Raw genomic sequence first — 26,379 nt, forward strand, 5'->3', positions numbered from 1 at the left:
TCCCAGCCCCTCTGCCCACCTGCCTATCTTTTCAATAGGATTTATATCTTTGAATATTCAGCTCCCAATCCTGATCTTGTTGCAGCCACATCTCTGTGATGCCTGCCACATCATACCTGCTAATTTCGATGTGCACCCCAAGCTCATCTACCTTATTCCTTATACTGCATGCATTCAGTTTTAACACCTTCAGCCCTATATTAACTGTCCTTCTTCTCATTATCATTCATTTGTCCAGTGTGCTTGAAGTTTGATTGCCAATCCTTTCTATACACTCTGCCCTATTTGTGTCTGTGCTGGAGATTTTAATAAACTCTCCTGAGTGCTACACTCTTTCCTCCTCCTTTAATCGGGTTTTCTAATTTCCCACATAACGGAACCCTCCTCCCCCCTCTATTTAGTTTAAAGCCCTGCCTACAGCCCTAGTTATGTGATTCACTCGACACTGGCCCCAGCACGGTTCAGTTGAAGACCGTCCCATCAGAGCAGGTCCGTCCTTCCCCAGTTTTGGTGCCAATGTCCCATGGATTCAAACCCATTTCTCCTACACCAATCTTTGAGCCACCTGCTTAATCTTATTGACCCTGTGCCAATTAGCTCACGGATCAGGTAGTAATCCAGAGGTCATTACCTTTTTAGTTTTGCTTTCTAATTTAGTTCCCAGCTATTCATACTCCCTTAGCAGATCAAACGAGGTTAGAGGTTTGATGTCATTGGTACCAAGTGGACCATGATCACATCTTTATCCTCCCACCCCAGGTTCCTTTGCAGCCCAGATGAACTACCCTGAACCTAAACCTCGGGATACCCCAAAAGCAAAGGACAAACAGGGTTTCCGACAAAGACTAAAATGATTTACAGACTTAGAAACAGAACTGTATAGCACAGGAATGGGCCCTTCAGCTAACCATGTTGTGCCAAACATGGGAGCTCAGGGACGTGGCTGATATTCCTGACTCTTACACTTGCAAGAAGTGTGTCCAGCTGCAGCTCTTGTTTGACTGCATGACGGCTCTGGAGCTGTAGATGGACTCACTGTGGAGCATCCGCGATGCTGAGGAGGTCGTGGATAGCACGTTTAGTGAACTGGTCACACCGCAGGTTAGAATTGCTGAGGGAGACAGTGAATGGGTGACCAAAAGGCTGAAAAAAAGAGTAGGAAGGCAGTGCAGGTGTCCCCTGTGGTCATCTCCCTCCAAAACAGGTATACTGCTTTGGAAAATGCTGGGGGAAGATGGCTCACCAGGGGAGGGCAGCAGTTGCCAAGATCATTGCAACGTGGCGGGCACTGCTGGTTAGAGGGCGGGAAAAAGACTTGTAGGGCCATAGTCATAGGGGATTCTATTGTGAGGGGAGTAGATAGGCGGTTCTGTGGCTGAAAATGGGACTCCTGGATGGTATGTTGCCTCCCCGGTGCTCGGATCAGGGATGTCACTGATCAGCTGCAGAGCATCCTAAAAAAGGGAGGGTGAACAGCCAGTTGTCTTGGTGCATATAGGCACTAATAATATAAGTACAAAAATGAGATGAGCTGGTTGAGCAACAGGAGACAGAGTAGCAGTTGAAGGGAGTTTCTCAAAATGGAGAAAGGTGATCAGTGGTGTTCCACAGGGATCAGTGTTGGGGCCACTACTGTTTGTGATATACATAAATGATCTGGAAGAGGACACTGTTGGTATGATCAGCAAGTTTGCAGATGACACAAAGATTGGCGGAGTAGCAGGCTTGGAGGGCCAAAGGGCCTGTTCCTGGGCTGTAAATTTTCTTTGTTCTAACAAGACGCCAAATGAAATTAATCTCTTCTGCCTCCCTTTGATCCATATCCCTCCATTCCTTTCATATTCATGTGCTTATCTAAAAGTCCCTTAAACACCCCTATTGTATCTGCCTCCACCATGATCCCTGGCAGTGTGTTCCAGACTCCTACCAGTCTGTGTATAAAAAACTTACCCCTCATGTCTCCTTTTGAACTCTCCTCCCAATCTTAAATGCATGCCCGTTAGTCTTTGACATTTCAATTCTGAGAGAAAGGGTTGACTATCAGAATCTCAATGTTATAGATTTCTATCAAGTCTCCCCTCAATCTCCATCGCTCAAGAGAAAACACCCCTAGTTTTTCTCCTAACAGTTAATCTCCTCTGATCCAGGTAGCATCCTGGTAGACCTCCTCTGCACCCCAACCAAAGCCTCCACATCTTTTCTGTAATGTGGTGAGCAGAACTGAATGTAATACTCAAAGTACAGCCTAACCAAACTCTTATAAAACTGCAACATGACATCCTGACTCTTGTATTCACTTCCCTGATCAATAAAGGCAAGCATGCCATACACCTTCTTTAGCACCCTACCTACTTGGGTGGCCACTGTCAGGGAGCTTGAAAAATAAATCAGCCAAGATACAGCTCCCCATCTCAATACTGCATATCACATGGAGAGATAAGGAACGTATTTGTCTGCTCAAACATTAATTGCAGCTTATTACAAATGACTCATGTTACATTACAGGCCTTTAAAACTCAATGAGACACCAACTCCAGCTACAACTGAATCCCTGAAAAACTGGGAACACCAATATCCTAAAGGGGCATTGTGCAATAGATCTTCCAAATAAAGCTAACACCATGTTACACACTCTCTCACATTGAGTACAAGGCATGGGGACTTTGTATATTTACTTATTCATTCATGGGATGTAGGCATCACTGGCTGGGCCAGCATTTATTGTTCATCCTTAATTCCCCTAGATCCCAAATTTATTGCCCATCCCCAATGCTAGGAAAAAGTGAGGATTGCAGATGCTGGAGATCAGAGTTGAAGAGTGTGGTGCTGGAAAAGTACAGCCGGTCAGGCAGCATCCGAGAGGCAGAAGAATCAATGTTTCGAGCCTAAGCTCTTGACCCATATGCTGTTAGGGATGGAGCTCCTGGATTTTGATTCAGCAACACTGAAGAATGGTAATACATTTCCAGGTCAGGATGGTGAGTGGCTTTGAGAGAAACTTGAAGGTCATGGGGTACCCATGTATCTGCTGCCCTTGTCCTTCTAGATGGTAGAGGCTATGGGTTTGGAAGGTGCTGACTAAAAGATCTTGGTGAATATTTTTGCAGTGTAGCCTGCAGTAATTCCTTCTCGAGATTATTTATTGTTCAAGTACTTGAAGAGACAGATGGAATGAATCAACAATTGCAGTGCTCCTCGCTGGGTCAAATGAATTTGGATCTTGAATTGGAACCAGAAACTAGTCGGTTTTATAATTAAAGTTGATGCGCGTGAAGACTCCTTGACTGTTCATTGTCTCATTTTGAAGTTGTTGACAACTACCTGTAACAGATTCGATACTTCAGAGGGATCTACATAATGAAAATAGCCTCTGATTGGTTAGGCCTTCAGAGAGGGACTCTCTGTAGGGTCCTTTACAATTTTTAAAAGCTGCATCTTGAGCGTTTGAAAGAAGTTTGATGTCTGAGAAGGTTGTTCAAAGTAAACAGCGAGCTTAGATCAACAACATAAAAGTCTTAATAGTACAAAAGACTCAAAAAGCTCTCTCAAAGTTATAGTGCAAAAGTTAATAGAAGAAGTTAACACGACATGCCTTGTTAGCTAAACTCAGGAAGAAAAGACACCCTTTGAAAAAAAGCAGCAAGAGCTCAGCTCTGAAATAATCCCAAGCAGCACAGCAAGATTTTAATGGTCCCCTGCTACTCAAAGGGAAATTTTGTTTACACCACCAAAGCACAGCTTTAATACTGAAGGCATAGCAAAGGCTTGTATTTAAACAGAATGAAGGAAGTTTACAGGACAGAATGAAGCCATTTGACCCAGCATTCCTGTACTGGCTCATCGAATGAACATTTCAGTTTGTTCTTCTAGCCCTTACTTTCCAGCTGTAACTCTATCAGTTCCTCATTCCAAAACCTATCAATGTTGTTTTAAAATTATTTATGGAATCAGTGTTCACCATAATTTTAAAAAGAGTTCTAGATCCTGACACCTGAGTGAAAAATGAATTCTCTTCATCTTCCCATTGAAACTGTTTCAATACTTTTAAATCTGTGACTTTTGTTTCACACATTCAAAGGGAATAGATTTTCCCTATAGAGTTGTACAGCACAGAAACAGTCCCTTCAGTCCAACACATCCCTGCCAACCCAATATCCTAAATTAATCTAGTCCCATTTGACAACATTTGGCCCAGATTCCTCTCAACCCTTCCTATTCATATTCCCATTCAGATGACTCTTAAATGTTGCAATTGTATTTGCCTCCACCACTTCCTCTGGTAGCTCATTCCATACACACACTACCCTCTGCATGGAAAAGTTGCCGCTTAGGTCCCTTGTAGATCTTTCCCCTCTCACCTTAAACCTATGCCTTCTAATTTTGGACTCCCCTACTCCAGGAAAAAGACCTTGGCTATTCACCCTATCCGTGCCCCTCATGATTTTACAGACCTCTAAAACATCGTTCCTCATCATCTTACAAATTTTTATTCAAGCATTTCTTAACCTTTTCTGTTCCAAGGAGAATGATACTAACTTTCCCAACCTTTCCTATAACCGTACTGTCTCATCCTTGGTAATATTCTAGGTAAATCTACTCTTAAACTCTTAGGCGTTTCTATCTTTCCTAGCATGGTGACTTAATTGTGCCCGGTACTCATGCTGGGGCCTAACCATGGATTTACTAAGAGTCAACACATCTTTTAGAATCCCAGGATACCCTCTAGTGTTTTAAATCTAATGAAATACTTCTTGAAGTGTAGTGTATTGTAAGGCAGCAAAAGAGGAAACTTCCTTACACACAGCAAGGACAATGTCATAGATCGCTGCATGATCAGTTTTTAGTGCACTGATGAGGGTAAAGGTAGTGAAGAAAATTTCCGAATTCATCTTCAAGCCAGTGCCATGGAAATGTTATGTCCACCCTGGAAGATAGACAGGGCCTCAAAAGACAATGCTCCATGTTTGACAGTACCATGTTGGGAGCATCAGTTTGATTACATGCTCAGGTTTCTGGGATGGGTCTTGAATCAACAGCCTCCATCTAAATACAAGTTCTTAATGATGCCGTTAAAATGGTGCAAGTGGGCTGACCATCTCACGATCTGCAATCTTTGAAATACGCATTGTGAGCTTGTGTAAGATTTATCATTTGTTTACCCTACAGTTGTGAATTTATCAGTGACCTCCTCTCTTACTCAGTAGTTCAATATGGAGAGGAGCTGTCTTCACTCATACATCAGCTGGAGACATTCTGAGGGTTATGCAGCTTAACTTTGTGCAGTAGGACATGTCACAATTACTGTGCTTTTAATTTCTTTAATATAATTATCAAAGAAGAGGAGTAAATTCAAAGTCCATTTTTAAGTAATCCTTTCTTAAATAATGAGGTTATATTTGCCACTTTCCAAGCAACATACTTGGAACAGAGTTCAGGTAATTTTGAAAGATGATCACAAATGCATCTGTGATCTTACCAGCCACCCCATGTAAACAATCTGGGATATAAATCATTAAATCCAAAAGATAATTCACTTTTTGTTCCTTACTTTCTCTAGGACTTTCTTAAAAAACTGTATTACAATTTCATGTCTACTATTCTCTTGATTGTCTATTATTTCTGGGAGATTTTTAAAATTTCTCTCTACGAAAACAGACACAAAGTATTTGTTCAGTTTCTCTTGGCCATTTCCATATTCCTTATTCTCAATTTTCCTGATTCTTGTAGGAGACTTAGATTTATTTCTGATAATCTTTTAGTTTATACATATCCTATAGAAGCTTTTATCATCCATTTTTATGTTTCTTGCTCGTTTACTCTCATATTCTATTTGCATAAATAAATAGGGAGTAAAGGATCATGTAGGGGAAGATTGAGTAATTTAAAGGAACTAATAAGGCATTTGTTAAATCAAGGTAATAATTAATGTAATGATAATCACTGTGTGGTAAGAAGGGATGGTGATTGGACATTAAAAAGGGTGCTAGCAGATAGGGTAGAGTTTATAAAATCAGTAAAACAAACTAAACTAAGAATTCTGTACCTGAATACTTACAAAATTCCCAACAAAACAGATGAATTGGCAGCTCAAATAGAATTTCACATGTACAATCTGATCGCCATTACAGAGATGTGGTTACAGGGAAACCAAAAGTGAGACTTGAAATATGCATGGGCACATCACTCAGGAAGGACAGATAATTTGGAAAAAAAAAGTGTAAACAACACTCTTAATTAAAGATTGCGTTAGTACTGTAGTCAGAGATTACCATGGTTCAAATGCTGAATCAGTTGGGGCAGAATGAAGAAATAGTGTGAAGTGGAAAACACTTGTGGAATTGGATTAAAACCCAGCAAATAGCAGGGATTGTGTAAATTATAATATAAACCAAGGAAATAGAGGTGCTCTTAAGAAGACTAATACTGTAATGATGAGGGTTTCCCCATCTGCAGATAGAATGGGTAAACCTATCAGTACTAATGTTGGGGAAACTGAATTCTTGGAATGTACGTGAGATTATTTTATAGAACAATATCCTGAGGAAACAACTGAGAAATGAGTTTTTTAAAAAATCTAGCACTGTGCAGTGGAAAAGGGTAAATTAATATATCTTATTGTAAAGGAATTCTTCAGAATGAGTGACCATAGTATGATGGCATTTCGCGTTAAATTTGAAAGTGTGGCCGTTCAATCAGAAATTAGAGTCTGATATCTAAACAAAGCAACAATGGAGCTTTGAGGAGCAAATGGACTACGGTGGATTGGAAAACTGCACGAAAAGGTATGATAGTAAACTGGCAATGGCTAACATTTAAAGAACTCACACATAATTTACAACAAAAAAAATTCCTTACACACACAACCCAACAACTAATATGTTCCAATTGTGGTGAACTAAATAAATAAAGGATTGTATTAGATTACAGGAAGAGACATAAAACAGCAGATTGATATCATGTCTTTCATGACCTCAGGCCATCTCACAAAACCTTGCCTGTAATGAAGCATTTTTGAATTGTGGTAATCTTTGTAATGTGGGAAACATGGCCGCAATCTGTACACAGCAAGATCTCAAAAGCAATGTTCTAATGATCAGATAACTTGTTATAGTTATTGAATATCAATATTGTCTTTAAGATTAATAACTCTGGAGAATGAAAGTGAAGTTGTATGTGTTTGTGTGTGTGAACTAAACATTGAACAATTTATAAAATGTTTAACTAGGTTATCCATGCAAATGGTGCAGAAGGGATTGCCACTGGGATTGTACTAAATGATGCAATATCCCGAGATTACAAACCAGCAGTTTAAGATTCAGCAAAGCCCAATTTGACACTGTCCGAATATTGCATTTCTACTTGATGATTTCTTCTTTCAAGCTGCAAATCCTTTTTCCAGCCTATCCCCAACCACCTGGCACAGGTTTGTGATTTCAAACATCCAAAAATTCCATCTCAAAAAAGCATTATCCTCCTCCTCCTTCCCCCACCATTTTACACAGAAGTGAAGTTGGTCATAACAAGTTTATATTCCCTACTTATGAACATGTTGTGTCTTACACTGGACAGTCAGTGGAAAGTACCTTTTCATAGTATTTGATCTCATATTCAGTATCATTGTCACTCGAATAGTCTGACTCTTGCCACGCCAAGGTAATGCTCTTCTGTTCAACTCGCTCTGTCCTGATGTCTGTCACCTGTAATATTCCTGGAGGTGGGAGCAGAAAAATAAATACATCAGCATCAAATATAAAAGACAAAACACTGACAGATTAGAAAGCCCTTAAAATCTGGCTCACTATCTACATGCAAAGTTGCCTCAGACACATTTAAAATAAAGTGAAATTTGTGAACTCAATGATGGTATTGGCGAAGCACCATACAAGATGTGAAAAATTGAATTACTTTTTGATCAAATCATAAATAAGTAAAAACACACTTTTCCTACATTCCGCTCAATCTCAGTAGTTTTTAGAATGTTCAATAATCCTAGATTTCTGGGATTGAGCAATTATTATGCTAACCAGAGCCTGTCTGCAGCATGTGAAGAAAGACATGTTATCCAACACAGCAAAAGTAAAACAGAATATTTGTGATGAAGAAGTGTAATAACCTGTTGGACATTTGCAAATGGTTAATAAGTAGGCCCCATCATCACAGTTAAGCGAGTGCGTTGTATAATTCCACAGTAATGGACAAACATATAAACACACATTGATATCCATCTTTTAGCTTCCCATTTGATCCTTAGCAAGTTTTGAGAAGGTTTGTAGCTTAGGTTGAGGTTTTGGATATAGGTTTGCTCACTGAGCTGAAAGGTTCATTTCTAGACATTTTGTTACCTTACTAGGTAACATCTTCAGCAGACCTCATGTGAAGCAATACTGAAAATTTCTGCTTTCTATTTATATGTTTGGGTTTCTTTGGTTGGTGATGTCATTTCCTGTGGTGATGTTATTTCCTGTGGTGAAGTCACTTCCTGTTTCTTTTCTCAGGAGTGTTGATGGGGTCGAACTCAAAGTGTTTGTTGATAGAGTCACCACAGGAAATGACATCACCAACTCAAAGAAACCCAAACATACAAATAAAAAGCTGGAACTTTTAGTATTGCTCTGCATGAGGTCCACTGAAGTGTAACTAGTAAGGTAACGAAACATATGGAAATGAACCTTTCAGCTCAGTCAGCAAACCTACATCCATTTGATCTTTGTTGGTTTGAGCAAAAGGGAGCGGCTGAATAGGCTGAGGGTGACTTTATACAGGTTTATAAAACCATGAGGGGCATGGATAGGGTGAATAGTTAAAGTCTTTTCCCCGGGGTTCAAAACTAGAGGGCATAACTTTAAGGTGAGAGGGTAAAGATTTAAAAGGGACTTGAGGGGCGACCTTTTCAGACTGAAGGTAGTGGACTGAGCTGCCAGAGGAAGTGTTGGAAGCTGGTACAATTACAACCTCTAAAAGGCATCTGGATGAGTATATGAATATGAAGGGTTTAGAGGGGTATGGCCAAATACAGACAAGTGGGACTAGATTAGGTTAGGATATCTGGTCAGCATGGACGAGTTGAACAGAAGAGTCGGTTTCCGTGCTGTACATCTCTATGACTCTATGGTCCTCTGCTTTGACTCTAATTGTTGCACAGGTTCCTATGATCAGGGGAATATTATATGAGAGGTTGTGCAAACTGGATCTGTATTCCCTGGAGTTTACAGCAATGAGTAGCAATCTCATTGAGACATACAAGATTCTAATTGGGTTTGACAGAGTAGATGCTAAGAGATGTTTCCAATGGTCAGGGAATCTAGTTGTTTTATAGGGTATAGCTTTGAGACAAGGGGGTTCATTTGGGTTGATCAATTACTACACTGAAAAACCTATGAAATTCCCCACCTAAGAGTTGTGAATTCAATCATTGAATAAAGACATTTCAGCAGCTTACTGTGAATCACATGTTAAACCTACTCTGAAGGCAGAAATTACATTTATAGCACTATTGAAATAAATATGTAACATAAAAGCTGTTACCATGACAGCAGTTATCAAATAATCATTCTTTAAACAGAATTATGGGACTTAAGTGCCAATAAGCTTTGTAGGGTCGGCAGTTGCTGTCAAAATTAGATGAATTAATGTTAATTTTTCTGCATATGGGGGCAATAAAATCATAATAAACTGACTACATTAAAGTTTACCATTGAATCTTTTAGCTATTCAATTTGATTTAGCCTATTTGACACTGCTATCCTGTCTGTACAATGCAATAATGGAGATTTACTTCAACAGTGAAGTTTTCCTTTCCATGTTAATAATTTCCATCCCTTACTTTAACCTTTATCTGGGAGATATGAACTACTGCATATAAATATAGTAAAATACTTGTCCAGAAAATATTTCATTCCAGACTTGGAAGTAACAGGGTGGAATATTCTCCTCTCATGAGCAATGGTGAGAAAAGGGAAAAAAACTCAGCGAGAATGAACAAAAAAAAAATCAGAACCTTGACTTCAAGGGAACTTTCCAGAATTTTCCTTCAGGCCAAAAATGGAGAATTCAGAATCACACCAATTATTCACTCCCTGACTTCCTTTTTAATCCAGTCACTGGATGGGGGCGAAGCTGGTTGGACCAACAATTTTTGCCTATCCTTAGCTAACCTTGAGAAGGTGAGTAGTGAACTGCTGCAGTCCATTTGGTGTAGGTAGAGCAAAAAGGCTGTTTGGGAAGAATTTCCAGGATTGTAACCCACAGCTCACCACTCTTCAGGGGATTCCATTTCTCCTCATTTCAGTCTTCAATGACCCATCTTACATCTTTAAATTGCGACTCCTGGTTCTGGATTCTCCAGTTATTTGGAACATCCTTCCTGCATTTATCCTTCCCAGTTCTGGTAGAATTTTATAAGCTTCAATGAGGTACCCCGTCTAAGTACCAGAATATGAATGAATGAATGAATAATTGCCACTTGTACTTTACATTGAACAACATAACAAAATATAGTGAAAAGCTTCAACTGTCGCCACAATCCAGCACCATTTGAATATTTTAAGAATAAAAAGATAAACTGAAAGAAAGTCCACCTTCGTTCTGCCACCCACCATAATTCCTGGGCCCTGAGCCGGCTGACCAATGACACTGTCAGAGTTGATACTCTTCAAGCACCATCTTTTTGTTGCTGGCTCACCCCACTGATGGGCCATGGATGCTAGACCCACATTTCCCCCGCAACCTGGAATTCCTGATTCCGCTGCTGCTGCCACCCCACTGATGCCTGGAGGCCACTGTCCAGACTGACAACAACCAGGAGTCCCTGAGTCTGCTGCCAGGCCAGCTGGCACCTTGCTAAGAGTCCTGATCCAACCGCTCTCCACCGCCATGTTGCCTTCTTCATCACCGACAAGAAGAAAATGAAGAAGACAAAACAAGAGTAAGGAAAGAAAAGCAGCCCTCTGGAGCGGACTGGCCCAAGAGTCTGAATGCTGCCTAGCTGCTTGCTGGTACCACCATCTTGGATGCGGAATATAGTCCTAACCAATTCAGTCTCTCTGTATACTTCAGTTCTGCCATCCTATTATGATGGCATCATACTTAATAATTGCTGTGGACTTGAATTTGATGGACATAGCGATATTTATTTAAAAAGAGGTCAATGAAATTACAAAAATGTTTTTCTTTTAAAAAAGGCATTTCTTGGAAACCATATGATATCAGATAATTGCTGACCTTAGTTGCTTGAACTCACTTCATGAATTATTTTACTGGGATCATTGATGTCCAACTGTTACAGCATGTGGGACTTAATTTTAACATCTCATGTCCATGTGCTGGACAAAATGTTCACTGAATTGAAACAAAACTGTAAATGGGATTAACTGAAGTAAAACCTAGCTGAGAGAGTATATTTATCAAAAGTATTTAAAATGTCCCAGTCCAAGTTTTTGACTTGGGATGCAATGTGCTTTACACTGATAAAATTTACAGTCTATATATTGATATAGTTAGCTGGTTTTTAAATATAGAAATTGTGACATAAAGAAAATAATAAAGGTTCACATATTTGACAAGATGGATGACAAACTGGTAAGGGAGTTGTTAACTATTCACAGCCATCACTCACTGGCATTCATCCAATACAGACCCAGAATGACATGCAGAAAACCTTCATTCCAGGACAGCTTTGATGACCATAATTTGAAGGTCACTTGCTCTCCCAAGAATGCTACATTACTACCTCTCCTTTTTCCAAACTATTTGTAGAGAATATTGCAAAATATTACCAGTTGAAATTAAATTTGTATTTGAATGAATCAACGCTGTCCACATACACCATCTTCGAAGGGAGCTTATGTCCACAGATTTAACATTTTGCTCCCTAAAACATTGTTTTTGTTAAGAAGTGTTCCATTGATGAACATATTCACAGGTCCGACCCTACTGTGTCATCAAACCCACTGACAAGGATCGTGCCATTGTCGTCTGGCACACTGATCTTTACCTTGCGGAGGCTCAGTGCCAACTCTCAGAGACTTCTTCCTCCCCCCTCCTTGTACCATGATCCCACATTCGAACATCAAGCCAATGCTGCCAGGACTGTTCACCGACCTCATTATCTCCAGTGGTTTGTCCCCCACTGCCCCCAACCTTATAGTCTCCCAACCCTAGACAGTCTGCTTCTACCTTGAAGAGTCATCTAGACCCGAAACATTATCTTGCTCTTTCTTCATGGAAGTTGCCTGACCCGTTGTGATTTCCAGCATGTTTTGTTTTCAGTACATATAGGCACAAGAGCTGCATTCAAAGTATTCATGCCGATGGCATGGTTTAGGTAATTTGAAAAAACCTTCAGTTTCATGCATAGTTGCACTTCTCAACAGCTTGTAATGTACAAACCACACAAACTGGGGCTGTATTAAGCGTTTGATATCATTCTATTGAACTTGAATGTCTGCACTGAAATCCAATCTCGAGTCAATGAAGTTTGGCAGCAGGTATCCCTCAGGCTAACTCTTACCCAGCTTTAGGATGAGAACAAGAAAATGTGTCAATGTTCCTCTGATGAGCTTGTGTGAGGTTCTCTATTTTGTTACAGTTTCAGGTGGATTACCCCAAACCATTCAACTTCCACGTGAGAAGCAAAGAACTGGCTCCCCTTCTTTACTCAGTCCCCTGGGGATTGTCACAATCAGGTCACTTGAAAATGGATCTATCCTTTACGTGGACACGTCTCTCCCAGGCCCAAATAAATTCACATTTCAGAAAGGCTCAATTTAACCAAAATTTTTTGAGTCAACAAAGCAGTGGGTTTATTAGTTTCTAAACCGTGAGAAGAAATATTAACACAACACAAATACTCCCCGATCAGGAATAAGAAGTGAGCTCAAAGAAAATGGTATTTTTAAAAAAAATCCGTTTTCAAGTCATTCAGGAAGAATGAAGAATAGAACATTGCAGCTGTTATAGAGAACATTATTGGTGGCACTTACAATTGATATTTGAACAGTCAACTGTGAAATTCTTAATTTTGCAGATTAATTAGAATTTATTTGTTTGGATTCTTTTCCACTGTAGCTGGTAGGAGGGCTCAGAGTGATAGACAGAATTTTCCCTTTCTTTCCCTACAGTGCAGGGTGTTTAATGGCTGTTCTCAAAGCTGGGAGGTCAGGCCACAGATATATTTGGATGAAGCTTGAAGCTTGCTTTTAACCCTGCTTTCCTTGCGGAAGATAGCATCCTGCTGAGAGGGAGTTGGGTAGTCAACCTCTTGCTCATAACTTTGCTTCCTGTACAGAAGAGACATTCCATAGGTCACACAGGATTTTGACAGATAGCCACTGAATCACAGAAGGTTGATCTGCAGCTGCAAAAGGTAAGTAAGAAAGCAAATGGAATTTTGTCCTTCATTGCTAAAGGGATTGAGTTTATAAGCAGGGCGATTATGTTGGAGCTTTACAGCGTGCTGGTCAGGCCACACCTGGAGTGCAGTTTTGGTCTCCTTACTTGAGAAAGGATATCCTGGCACTGGAGGGGGTGCAGAGGAGGTTCACTAGGTTGATTCCAGAGGCGAGGGGGTTGGTTTATGAGGAGAGACTGAGTAGGTTGGGATTATATTCATTGGAATTTAGAGAAATGAAGGGGGAATCTTATAGAAACGTACAAAATTATGAAGGGAATAAATAGAATAGAAGCAGAAAGGTTGTCTACACTGGTAGATGAACTAGAACAAAAGGGCATAGCCTCAAAATTAGGGGGAGCCGATTTAGGACTGAATTGAGAAGGAACTTCTCCACCCAGTGGGTTGTGAATCTATGGAATTCCCTGCCCAGTGAAGTAGTTGACACTACCTCAGTAAATGTTTGAAACCTAAGATAGTTTCTTTTTGAACAATGAAGGAATTAAGGGTTACGATCGGAAGACGGATAAGTGGAACAGAGGCCACGAAAAGATCTTATTGAATGGCACATCAGGCTCGAGTTCTTATGTTCTTATGATCTGCTACTTTTTGTTTAGCTGTTCCTTGTTTCAAAAACATCACACATGCTAGAATTAAAGGTTCGAGATCGTCATAGATGATCTGAAGTTATGATCCACAGTCTTGATAGTTCCTCACCACAGAAGAAAACTTAACTGCTGAGAGTTAGTCAAGTAAAATGACTAAAACAGTTACATCATGCACAGCAACTTCCAGTAGGGAACAAGGATTTACAAGGTTAGCTTGCTGGGCTTGGAAACAACATATCTGCCCAAGCTCAGAAACAAAGCTGTAAAGGGACTCAAATATTGGATTCCGCCTTTGTCCAACTTTCTTTCCACTGTTGGGTTTTGGGTACTCTGGGAAATAGGGTCATAGGGATTTACAGCATTGTAACAGGCCCCTTGGCCCAACTTGTCCATACCGCCCAGTTTTCCCAATTAATCTATCCCCATTTGCCTGTGTTTGGACCCTATCTCTCCATACCTATCCCAGTTATGTACCTGTTCAAATGTCTCTTAAATGACAAAATTGTACAGGCCTCTGCTCCAAACACTCATTACCCTCTGTGTGAAAAATAAATCCCTCTGGCCCCTTTTATATCTCTCCCACATCTTAACCTTGAGTTTTAGATTACTCTATCATGGGGAAAAACTGTTAGCTATGTATCTTATCTTTGTCTCTCATGATATTGCAGACCGTGGTGGTTCAGTGGTTAGCCTCACAGCATCAGGGTCCCAAGTTCAATTCCAGCCTCGGGCAACTGTTTGTGTGGAGTTTGCACATTCTCCTCATGTCTGTGTGGGTTTCCTCCGGGTGCTCCAGTTTCTTTCCACAATCCAAAGATGTGCAGGCCAGGTGAATTGGCCATGCCTAAATTGCCCATTGTTTTACGTGCATTAGTTAGAGGGGAATGGGTCTGGGTGGGTTACTCCTTGGAGGGTCGGTGTGGACTGGTTGGACTGAAGAGCCTGTTTCCACACTGTAGGGAATCTAATCTAAAACCTCTATAAGTTCACCCCTCTGTCACAGCCTATCCAGCCTCGCCTAATAATGTGACCAACATTATTTAAAAACTGAAGCCATGTTAAAATGGAGGCATGTAGCCTTCTTCTGGTCATTTGAATTATTACTCAGCATACTAAGAGAATCATACAACACCAGGTTATAGCCCAACAGGTTTATTTGGAAGCACTAGCTTTTGGAGCGCTGCTCCTTCATCAGGTGGCTGTGGAGTATAAGATCGTAGGATACAGAATTTATAGGAAAAGCTCACAGTATGATGTAACTGAAATTACATATTGAAAAAGATCTAGATTGTTTGTTAAGTCTCTCATCTTTTAGAATGATCGTGGTGGTTTCTGTTCTTTCTTATGTAAATCCCAGAACTTTTTTAAAGTTACATTCTCAAGTGAACTGAAACCAATATGGTCATTCTAGCGCTTCCAAATAAACCTGTTGGACTATAACCTGGTGGTTGTGTGATTTTTAATTTTGTCTACCCCAGTCCAACACCGGCATCTCCAAATCATATCTAAGGGGGTATTGGTTACCTACTTCCCCTCCTGTCTGTGCTGGAACTAGAAGTAGGCAAATTTCAGGCAAATTGAGGGAATGTTTCTGAATTAACCCAGTGTTTACTGTGGATAAGGACATGGAAGATATAGAATGTAGGAAATTGATGGTGACAACTTGAAAAATGTCCATATCACAGAGGAGGAAGTGCTGGATGTCTTGAAATGCATAAAGGTTAATAAATCCCCAGGACCTGATCAGGTGTACCCTAGAACTCTGTGGGAAGCTAGGGAAGTGATTGCTGGGCATCTTGCTGAGATATTTGTATCATCAATAGTCACAGGTGAGGTGCCGGAAGACTGGAGGTTGGCTAACATGGTGCCACTATTTAAGAACAGTGGTAAAGACAAGCCAGGGAACTCTCGACCAGTGAGCCTGATGTCAGTGGTGGGCAAGTTGTTGGAGGGCATCCTGAGAGACAGGATGTACATGTATTTGGAAAGGTTAGGACTGATTAGGGATAGTCAACCTGGCTTTGTGCGTGGGAAAACATGTCTCACAAACTTGATTGAGTTTTTTGAAGAAATAACAAAGAGGAATGATGAGAGCAGAGCAGTGGACGTGATCTATATGGACTTCAGTAAGGCGTTCGACAAGATTCCCCATGGGAGACTGGTTAGTAAGGTTAGATTTAAAGTGTAGGTTTGCTCGCTGAGCTGTAGGTTTGATATCCAGACGTTTCATTACCTGGCTAGGTAACATCATCAGTGGCAACCTCCAAGTGAAGCGAAGCTGTTGTCTCCTGCTTTCTATTTATATGTTTGTCCTGGATGGGGTTCCTGGGGTTTGTGGTGATGTCATTACCTGTTCGTTTTCTGAGAGGTTGATAGATGGTATCTAGATCTATGTGTTTGTTTATGGCGTTGTGGTTGGAGTGCCATGCCTCACAGTCGAAAAAAAGGACAACGAAGAACTACAAACCTGCGTATACAGAAAACCGACAAACACTGACCAAATACTTAACTACACCAGCAACCATCCCAACACACACAAACAAAGCTGTATCAGAACACCAATCCAACAAACCACCACACACTGCAGCACAGACGAACTTCGGAAAACAGAGGAGAACCACCTATACAACGTATTCAAGAAGAACAGATACTCAAAAAGTACAGTCCGCAGATTCCTCAGGAACAAACCACGACAAGCAGACCTAACACAGCCAGAGCCTCTAACCACCTTACCATACATCAAAGAAGTTTCAGAAATGACAGCCAGACTACTAAGACCCCTCAGAATCCTAGTAGCACACAAACCCGCCAACACTCTCAAACAAAAACTAACAAACTTAAAAGACCCAGTACAACCCATGGACAAAACCAACGTCGTCTACAAAATCCCATGCAAGGACTGCCACAAACACTCTGTAGGACAAACAGGAAGAAAGTTAGCCACCAGGATACACGAACACCAGCTCGCCACAAAAAGACATGACCCTCTCTCCCTCGTAGCCCTACACACAGATGAAAAAAACCACCATTTTGACTAGGACAACATATCTATCCTGGGACAGGCTAAGCAAAGACATGCTAGAGAATCCCTAGAGGCCTGGCACTCCAACCACAACGCCATAAACAAACACATAAATCTAGATACCATTTATCAACCCCTCAGAAAACGAACAGGAAATGACATCACCACAAACCCCAGGAACCCCATCCAGGACAAACATATAAATAGAAAGCAGGAGACAACAGCTTTGCTTCACTTGGAGGTCGCCACTGATGATGTTACCTAGCCAGGTAATGAAACGTCTGGATATCAAACCTACAGCTCAGCGAGCAAACCTACACCCTAAACCTCAACCTGAGCTACAAACCTTCACAAACTTTGCAAAAAAGTAAGATTAGATCTTATGGAATACAGGGGGAACTAGCCATTTGGATACAGAACTGGCTCAAAGGTAGAAGACAGAAGGTGGTGGTGGAGGGTTGTTTTTCAGACTGGAGGCCTGTGACCAGTGGAGTGCTACAAGGATTGGTGCTGGGTCTACTACTTTTCATCATTTATATAAATGATTTGGATGCAAGCATAACAGATATAGATAGTAAGTTTGCAGATGACAGCAAATTTGGAGGTGTAGTGGACAGCGAAGAAGGTTACCTCAGATTACAATGTGATCTTGATCAGACGGGCCAATGGGCTGAGAAGTGGCAGATAGACTTTAATTCAGATAAATGTGAGGTGCTGAATTTTTAGAAAGCAAATCTTAGCAGGACTTATACACTTAATGGTAGGGTCCTAGGGAGTGTTTCTGAACAAAGAGACCTTCGAGCCAGGTTCATAGCTCCTTGAAAGTGGAGTGAAGGAGGCGTTTGGTATGTTTTCCTTTATTGGTCAGAGTATTGAGTACAGGAGTTGGGAGGTCATGTTGTGGCTGTACAGGACGTTGGTTAGGCCACTATTGGAATATTGCGTGCAATTCTGGTCCCCTTCCTATTGGAAGGATGTTGTGAAACTTGAAAGGGTTCAGAAAAGATTTACAAGGATGTTGCCAGTATTGGAAGATTTGAGCTATAGGGAGAGGTTGAACAGGCTGGGGCTGTTTTCCCTGGAGCGTCAGAGGCTGAGGGGGTGACCTTATAGAGGTTTATAAAATCATGAGGGGCAAGGATAGCATAAATCGACAAAGTCTTTTCCCTGGGGTCGGGGAGTCCAGAACTAGAGGACATAGGTTTAGGGTGAGAGGGGAAAGATATAAAAGGGACCTAAGGGGCAATTTTTTCACACACAGGGTGGTACGTGTATGGAATGAGCTGCCAGAGGAAATGGTGGAGACTGGTACAATTGCAACATTTAAAACATTTTGTATGGGTATATGAAAAGGAAGGGTTTGGGGGAATACGAGTCGGGTGCTGGCAGGTGGGACTAGATTATGTTGGACTATCTGGTTGGCATGGACGGGTTGGACCGAACGGTCTGTTTCCGTGCTGTATATCTCAATGACTATGACTAAGTTTATTCCTTCCCACGTTAAGTCTAATTATTTTTAGTGGTTAAATTTAAGAACATGAGCAGGAGTAGTCCATCAGGCTCGTCAAACCTGCTCTGCCATTCAATAAGATAATGGTTGAGCTTCGTATGGCCCTAGCTCCACTTACCCGCCCCTGTTCCCCATAACCCTTCATGCTTTTATAGATTAAAAATCTGTTGTTGCCTTAAAAACATTCAGTAAGATTGCCTCAGCTGCCTCAGATTCACAACTCTTTACCTTCAGCTTCTCTACAACTGCCCTGTCAAACGTCTATGAAACCATACTATAATTGTAAAGACTACCCCCTCAGGCTTCTACTTTAGCAGTTTCTGCCCACGCCTTTTCTTTCTGTCCTGATAGCTTAACATCTGAGATCAGAAATCTTTAATGCATCTGCTCCTGTTACCGCATATCATTTTGTTTTTGTCGTATGGGTGTGAGTGTTATGCACATGTAAACAGATTGGCACCTACAGCACTGAAAGATGTGTTGCTGGAAAAGCGCAGCAGATCAGGCAGCATCCAAGGAGCAGGAGAATTGACATTTTGGGCATAAGCCCTTCTCCTGAAGAAGGGCTTATGCCCGAAACGTCGATTCTCCTGCTCCTTGGATGCTGCCTGACCTGCTGCGCTTTTCCAGCAACACATTTTTCAGCTCTGATCTCCAGCATCTGCAGTCCTCACTTTCTCCTGGCACTTACAGCAATCTATTCTGTTCATACATTTATGAAAAGGAAACATACATGTGGAAAGCTGCTCGGTGAAAAGGGTTTGAGAAGGTTAGACCCGTCATTCTACACTACGTCTAATCTCACACATCTGACACTCTTCATACTTTGACAATAGGCAGAAGAAATCAGCTGGCATTTCACAGAGAACACACTACTCCACATCCAGTAAGAAGTAATGAGTCAGGATCAATTCCTGACTCCATAGCAAAGGCACGTGGTCACAACAGGATTGGCAAAGGATGGCAGCAGTGCTGACGGTCAGTCATGGTCAGGGCCAAAGTCTTGCGAGTGGCAGCAAAGCCTCCCGTACCCAAAGAGGGTCAGCAGCGGCAGTTGGCAGTGAAGGTGGCTGGCCAGCATGGGTGGGTCTTAGCCCAGTGCAGGTGAAAGTATGCCCAGCGTAGAGGAGAGCCAGCACTCCCTGGGGAAAACCCAGCCTGAAACATTTGCAGGTGCATGGCTTAAGAAAAGACTGTAATGTTTGACTTTTTAAACTTTATTTCTTCACTTATCTACTTCTTAAGGAAGACTTAGTGCTGAACCTTTTAACTTATTACTTTATTTTTCTACTTTGTCACTAAGATTTCGTACTTTGTACTTTGTACTTTAGATGGCACATTGTGTGGCGACATTGTACACTTTTCACTGTACTTTTGTGCCCATACTTGAGTACACATGACAATAAAACTTCAATCTAAATATTGATTAACTCTGAAATTTAATTTTGGAGTGAGTCTAAGTTTTAAACTTAAATACGAACAACTACGAGGCTAGAAGAGCAGAGCGGCTAAAGTGAACTAAGAAATTAGGTTAAGGGATAGGTCAACAGAGATGTTGTGACAAACATTCAAAGGAGCAATTGCGCAATACTCAGTGACAATATATTCCAGTAAGCAAAGGAAGGCTTTTCGGAAGAACTTGCTGTGTTTAACAAAGTTAAAGATAGTATTAAATTAAGATAAGAAGCATATGATTCCATTCAGATCAGCAGCAGTTCAGAGAGTTGGACAAAATATAAAAAGGTGTGCAAAAGCCCTGAAGAAAATAAGGAGGATGTAGGGGGCAAATTAGAGTGCAGGAGAAAGTTAGCTAGAAATATGAAATTAGATGGTAAGAGTTTATACAGGTACTTATAAAAGAAAAGGGTAAGAAGGTGGATACTGGGCATCAAAAGAGGGTTTGAGGATTTAGAATGGAATGTCAGGAAATGGCAAATGAACTGAACAGAAATTCTGTGTCTGTCTTCATAGAGTCATAAAGATATACAGCATGGAAACAGACCCTTCGGTCCAACCCGTCCATCCCAACCCAATCTAGTCCCACCTGCCCGTACCCAGTGCATATGCCTCCAATCCCTTCCTATTCATTTACCCATCCAAATATCTCCTAAATGTTGCAATTATGCCAGCTTTCACCACTTTCTCTGGCAGCTCATTCTATACACGTACCACCCTCTGTGTAAAAGAGTTGTCCCTTAGGACTCTTTTATATCTTACCCCTCTCACCCTAAATCTATGCCCTCTAGTTCTGGACTCCCCGACCCCAGGGAAAAGACTTTGTCTATCCATGCCCCTCATAATTTGGTAAACCTCTACATGGTCACTCCTTAGCCTCTGACTCCAGGCAAAACAGCCTCAGCCTATTCAATCTCTCCCTATAGCTCAAATCCTCCAACCCTGGCAACATCCTTGTAAATCTTTTCTGAACCCTTTCAAGTTTCACAACATCCTTCCGATAGGAAGGAGACCAGAATTGGACGCAATATTCCAACAGTGGCCTAACCAATGTCTTGTACAGCCGCAACATGACCTCCCAACTCCTGTACTCAATACTCTGACCAATAAAGGAAAGCATACCAAACGCCTTCTTCACTATCCTATCTACCTGCGACTCCACTTTCAAGGAGCTATGAACCTGCACTCCAAGGTCTCTTTGGTCAGCAACACTCCCTAGGGCCTTACCATTAAGGGTATAAGTCCTGCTAAGATTTGCTTTCCCAAAATGCAGCCTCACATTTATCTGAATTAAACTCCATCTGCCACTTCTCAGCCCATTGGCCCATCTGGTCAAGATCCTGAGAGGAGAATACAAATAGTACTCCAGAAATAATCAAGATGTAAAAGGGAGGAAGGAACTTTAAAAATTGACAACCACCACCAGGGAAAAAAATATTGAGCAAATTTTGGCACTAAATGCTGACGTGTCCCCTGCTCCTGATGGGCATCATCCTTCGGTGTTAGTAGAAGTGGCTGCTAGATTTTACTTGCATGAATGTTAGTTTTCCAACCAATTTCCTGGATTCTGAACAAGTCCCGTCAGCTTTGAAAATAGCAAATGTAATGCTGCCACCACAGAAAGGAGGGAGACAGAAAGCAGGAAGTAGGTTTAATATTTGTCACAGAGAAAATGTTGGAAACTATTATTAAGGAGTTAATAACTGGGCACCGAGAAAATCTCATAAAAAAGGCTGGATAAATTCAACAGAGACTGGCAGCATCTGTGGAGAGAAAACAGTTAATGTTTTGAGTCCAGTGAAGTTTTTTCAGACCTCCTTGGACTCGAAGCATTAGCTCTCTTTCTCTCTTCACAGATGCTGCCAGACCTGCTGAGGTTCTCCAGCAGTTTCTGTTTTCAATTCAAATCTTCAGCATCCGCAGTTTTTTGCTTTATTTTACTGACTCTTTTCGATTGCATTGAGGTGTTCTCAAAGTGAATGCGTGAAAAGGAAGTTGTGTTTTGACCAATTTATTGCAGGGTTTTGAGGAAGGTGGATAAAGGGGGAACTTGTGAAAACGATGTACTTAGATTTGCATAGTAGAACTGAGAAGGTGCCATAGCAAAACGACAAAATAACAGTTCATGGTTTAGGGAATAACAAATTAGAATGGACAGAGGATCGATAACGGGACCATTTTCGATCAGAAAAATGTAATGAGTGCCCTGGTCCAAAAGTGCTTAGTTCTTCACACCAAAGCTAAGTCCGGGTTCCTCCTGACAGCCAGCACTATTGGGCCCATCTCTCGCTTACAACCATGGCTTCCACCTCAGATACCTCCTTTATCGAGAACGCACTCATCCAGTATAATGACAATGTCACCATCACTGAAGACAAATTCAATGCTCTGATCAAAATTGTTGGCGTAACAGTTAACCCTTTTTGGCCTAGTCTATTTAGAATTAGAATTAGTTTTATTATGAAATGTACCCACACGAGTACAGTGTAAAGTTCACAAGTCACCACTTACGGCGCCATTTTAAGTATCAAGGTACGTGGTACAGATTTTTAAGTGCAAGTTCTTAGGGAAAAACATTGAAAAATAAATAAAATGTCCAGCAATAAATTCAAAGCACAGAGAAATCAGAATTCAGTGTCAGTATCAGAGTCCCTGCAACCCAAACTGCACCAGGCTTTACTTTGAGACTGGGAGTCCAAGTCCAAGCCGAGGCCAGGAGATCGGGTCCACACTGAGGCCGGGAGTCAGAGTCCAGGTAGACGCTAGGAATCTGTGCTGACTTTCACCCTGGACATCACCGATGCCTCCCGAGGGAAGGAGGGAAAAAGAAAAAGAGAAAGAAGAAAAGAAATGGAAGGAGCCGAACAGTTCCAGCTCAATAGTCCTACTCCGCTGCTGCCACACCAAGGCTTCGGCTAATATCGATATCAGCAGTCCGCTGTGCAGCGTCGGTGTTGTGTACACTGCTGCCCCTGTTTATACTGAAGAGAAAAAGGAAGAGAAGGAATAGGAGGAGTTGCAGGAGTCTGATAATGACATGGGCTTTGTTTTTTTATTGATTAAATATAAAAGAGTTACGATTAAAAAAAACAAAAATTGAGAAGTGGAGTGTCACAAGAAGCAAGGTTGGGGCCTCAGATATTGGACAAGTTGGATGAAGGAACCAAATATCTGGTTTCTAAATTTGCTGAAGACACATAGATAGATAGCTTAAGGGCAGCACGTTGGCTCAGTGTTTAGCACTGCTGCCTCACAGCGCCAGGGACCTGAGTTTGATTCAGCTTCGGGTGACTGTCTGTGTGGAGTTTGCACATTCTCCCTGTGTCTATGTGAGTTTCCTCCCACAGTCTAAAGGTGTGCAGGTCAGGTGAATTGACCATGTTCAATTGTCCATAGTGTTCAGGGATGTGTAAGCTTGTAAGGTAGGTACATTAGTCAGAGGTAAATGTAGAGTAATGGGGATTGGGTTTGGTTGGATTCTCTTCAGAGGGTTGGTGTGAACTTGTTGAGCCAAGTGGCCTGTTTCCGTAATGTAGGGGTTCTGTGAAGTGTGTAGGCAAGAATTGGCAGATGGAGTGTGGTATAATGTATAAAAATGTGCAATTATCCCCTTTAGCAGGAAGTATACAAAAAAGTATAATATTTAAATGGAGAGAGGTTTGAGAACCCTGACATCCAGAAACAAAAGACTGACCTATCAGAGCATCGGTGCTGCATCCTGCATCCAGGATGAACAAGAACAGTTCATCAACTTTGCCACCAATTTCCACCCAGCCCTTAAATACACTTAGTGTAGCTTGGACACCTCCTTCCCCCTCCTTTACCTCTCTGTTTCCGTCTCTGGCGACAGTTTATGGACTGACGATTACTACAAACCCATAGACTTACATGACTAGCTGGATTACACCTCCTCCCACCCTGCATCCTGCAAAAATGGCATCCTGTTTTCCCAATTCCTCCATTTCTGTTGGATGTGCTCTGACAAGGAGACATTCCACTTCAAAGCTTCCCAGATACCCACACCTAATTTAAAAAACATGCTTTTCCCCTGTCATCCAGCCAGCCTTCCACTGCAGCTCCTCCATACCTCACCCACCACCCCACTAGTCTCCGCATCCAACGCATCATCCCCAAAAATGTCTGCGAACTCCAATGAGACCCCAGCACCCAGAACATTTTCCCCTCCCCACCCCTCTCCGCCTTCTGCAAGGACTGTTCCCTTTGTCACGCCTTGGTTCATAGCACCCTACCCATGACTAACACCACCAGCAACCTCCCCTGCAAACATAAAAAGTGCAAAACCTGCTGGCACCCCCACCCCCTTACCTCCATCCATGGTCCCAAACAGTCCTTCCAGGTGAGACAGAGGTTCACCCTGAAAGGCTCTCCCTCAACCTAGTTTACAGCATCAGGTGATCCCGATGTGGTCTTCTCTACATCAGGGAGACCAAACGTTAGCTTAGGAAATGTTTTGCCGAGTATCTCAGCTGGGTTGCTAAGGGCCAGCCTGACCTCCCAGTCACCGTCCATTTTAATTCCTATTCCCAATCCCTTTCCGACATGACCATATTTGGCCTCCTCCATTTCCACAATGATTCAGACCACAAGTTGGAGGAACAACACCTCATCTTCCACCTGCGCAGCCTACAGCCTGGAGGACTCAACATTGACCATCCTACCCATCCCATGGCTCAATTTCCAGCCACGCCTCTTCCCCTTCCATTCCTCCAAACAACCACCCCTCCTTCCAGTGACTAACCAGATTCATCCGTCCTATCGATTTACCAGATCATATCCACCATCTGTGTTCACTTATCACCACCTCACCATTCCGCCCCTTTCCCTACCCTTCCCCCATCTCTTTACTGCAGCCCCTCCTACCCCCACCCCCAGTCCTGAAGAAGGGTTATACCTGAAACTTCGGACTTCTCCAGCTCCTGGTGCTGCCTGGCTTGCTCTACTCTTCCAGTCTCCTGCCTGTCGACTATAGAAGGCACAGCTAAATTTGGGAACTCAATCAGAGCTGGGAAAGTAAGAACAATAGGGAACATCACCTTTCACCTGTCTGTGTGCGCTGTTAGGTCTATGAAGCCAAGACACTGCACACCTCCAGTTCCTAAGTCTTCAAGGTTTAACTTCATTGCTGAACTGTTGCCTTCAGGTTGCAACAATAATCCTACCATAATGGGAAATTATGTCATATTGGTTTAATGTTCCCAAAGACTGTAAAATTAATTAAAACGTGATTTGTAATCAGTCCAGTAAGCACAAATCTTTTCCAATCATACTTCTGGTCACAATCTAGTGCACCTCAAAGAAAATGACTGAAGTCAAATCCTCAATTTAAAATCAATCAAATAAATATGTTACCCAGCTGAATGTACAAGTGGTTTTGTAGACTACACAAAGACATCATGCTATCAGTTGACCAGATGGTTTATACCTGGTCATCCTGAGGAAAAGACTGAGCTACAACCGAAACAGCCAGGACTACACAAGAAGGAAACATAGGGCGTGAACAGCAAGCAGAAAGTCTCCGTTTTTGACACTGTCACCAGAAACATGATAAGAAAATTAATTTACATTTTTAAAAAAGTGATAATTTGCTGCTGCAAAATGAAAATCAGGTGTACAATATTTGTTCAACAGTTTCAACATTTGATAGAATATTTAGTTATGCAAATACGCTGTTGACACAGCTTTGCAAATTGATAACACCTCACATTCTGAGGACTGAGCAATCCCACTTCATCAGGCACTTTGCCAGCACTGGAACTTCACTTCAAACTTCATCCACCTTATGGAGTCACACATTGCTTACAGCACAAACGGAGGCCATTTGGGCTGAGCTGGCCCAATGCTAGCGATACTCACCTTGTGTCACTCTCCTCCCTTCCTCTCAGCCCTGGAATCTTTATTTTTGCTTTTCACACAATAATCCAATTCCCTTTTGAATGCTTTGATTGAACCTGCCTCTACCACACTTTCTGGCATTGTATTCTGAATACTAACTCCTCACTGTGTGAAAACATTCCACCAGTGTCAGCATTGTTCCTTTTGCTGATTACCGAGAATCTGGGCCCTCTTGTTCTTGATCCTAACACCACCAGGACCAGCTTCTCCCTATCTATTCTGTCCAGACCCCTTATAATTCCAACTACGTCTATCAAATCTCCCCTCAGCCTGTTCTTTAGGGAGAACTGTACAGGCCTCTCCAATCAACATTTAAAGCTCTTTATCCCTGTAACCATTCTCATGAATCTTTTCCTGCAGCATTTCATAATGCTATTAAGAAGGGCAGCTTTTATGTTCAAAGAAATTCTTTAAGAATCCCATCAAATGTCATGTGATACATTATTGCCAGTTTTCAGGACAATGTATTCTGCACAAGCATTGA

At 41.7% G+C, this 26,379-nt stretch overlaps 2 protein-coding genes across 5 annotated transcripts in view; one reads left to right on the forward strand and one right to left on the reverse strand.

The window, feature by feature from the left end:
* LOC140453661 (ephrin type-A receptor 7-like) overlaps nucleotides 1-26,379 on the reverse strand; it is a 596,634-nt gene that overhangs the window by 122,954 nt on the left and 447,301 nt on the right. For all 4 annotated transcript variants that reach the window (XM_072548551.1, XM_072548549.1, XM_072548548.1 and 1 more), the window contains one exon: nucleotides 7,584-7,708. In XM_072548551.1, coding sequence (XP_072404652.1) covers nucleotides 7,584-7,708 — 125 coding nt within the window. The remainder of the gene's footprint in view (nucleotides 1-7,583; nucleotides 7,709-26,379) is intronic.
* Nucleotides 22,281-22,992, forward strand: LOC140453662 (large ribosomal subunit protein P1-like). Its single transcript, XM_072548552.1, has 2 exons — nucleotides 22,281-22,423; nucleotides 22,887-22,992. Exons 1-2 carry the CDS (start codon nucleotides 22,281-22,283, stop codon nucleotides 22,990-22,992), a joined length of 249 nt encoding a protein of 82 aa, XP_072404653.1.

This window comes from Chiloscyllium punctatum, chromosome 27, assembly GCF_047496795.1.
Source record: "Chiloscyllium punctatum isolate Juve2018m chromosome 27, sChiPun1.3, whole genome shotgun sequence".
Classification (NCBI taxonomy): Eukaryota; Metazoa; Chordata; class Chondrichthyes; order Orectolobiformes; family Hemiscylliidae; genus Chiloscyllium; species Chiloscyllium punctatum.

Excerpts from the sequence above, each read along its gene's own strand:
- LOC140453662 (XM_072548552.1), top strand. The coding sequence starts at position 22,281 with ATGGCTTCCACCTCAGATACCTCCTTTATCGAGAACGCACTCATCCAG. Across the intron at positions 22,424-22,886 it reads TTTTGGCCTAGTCTATTTAG|CAAGGCTTCGGCTAATATCG; the intron begins AATTAGAATTAG and ends CTGCTGCCACAC.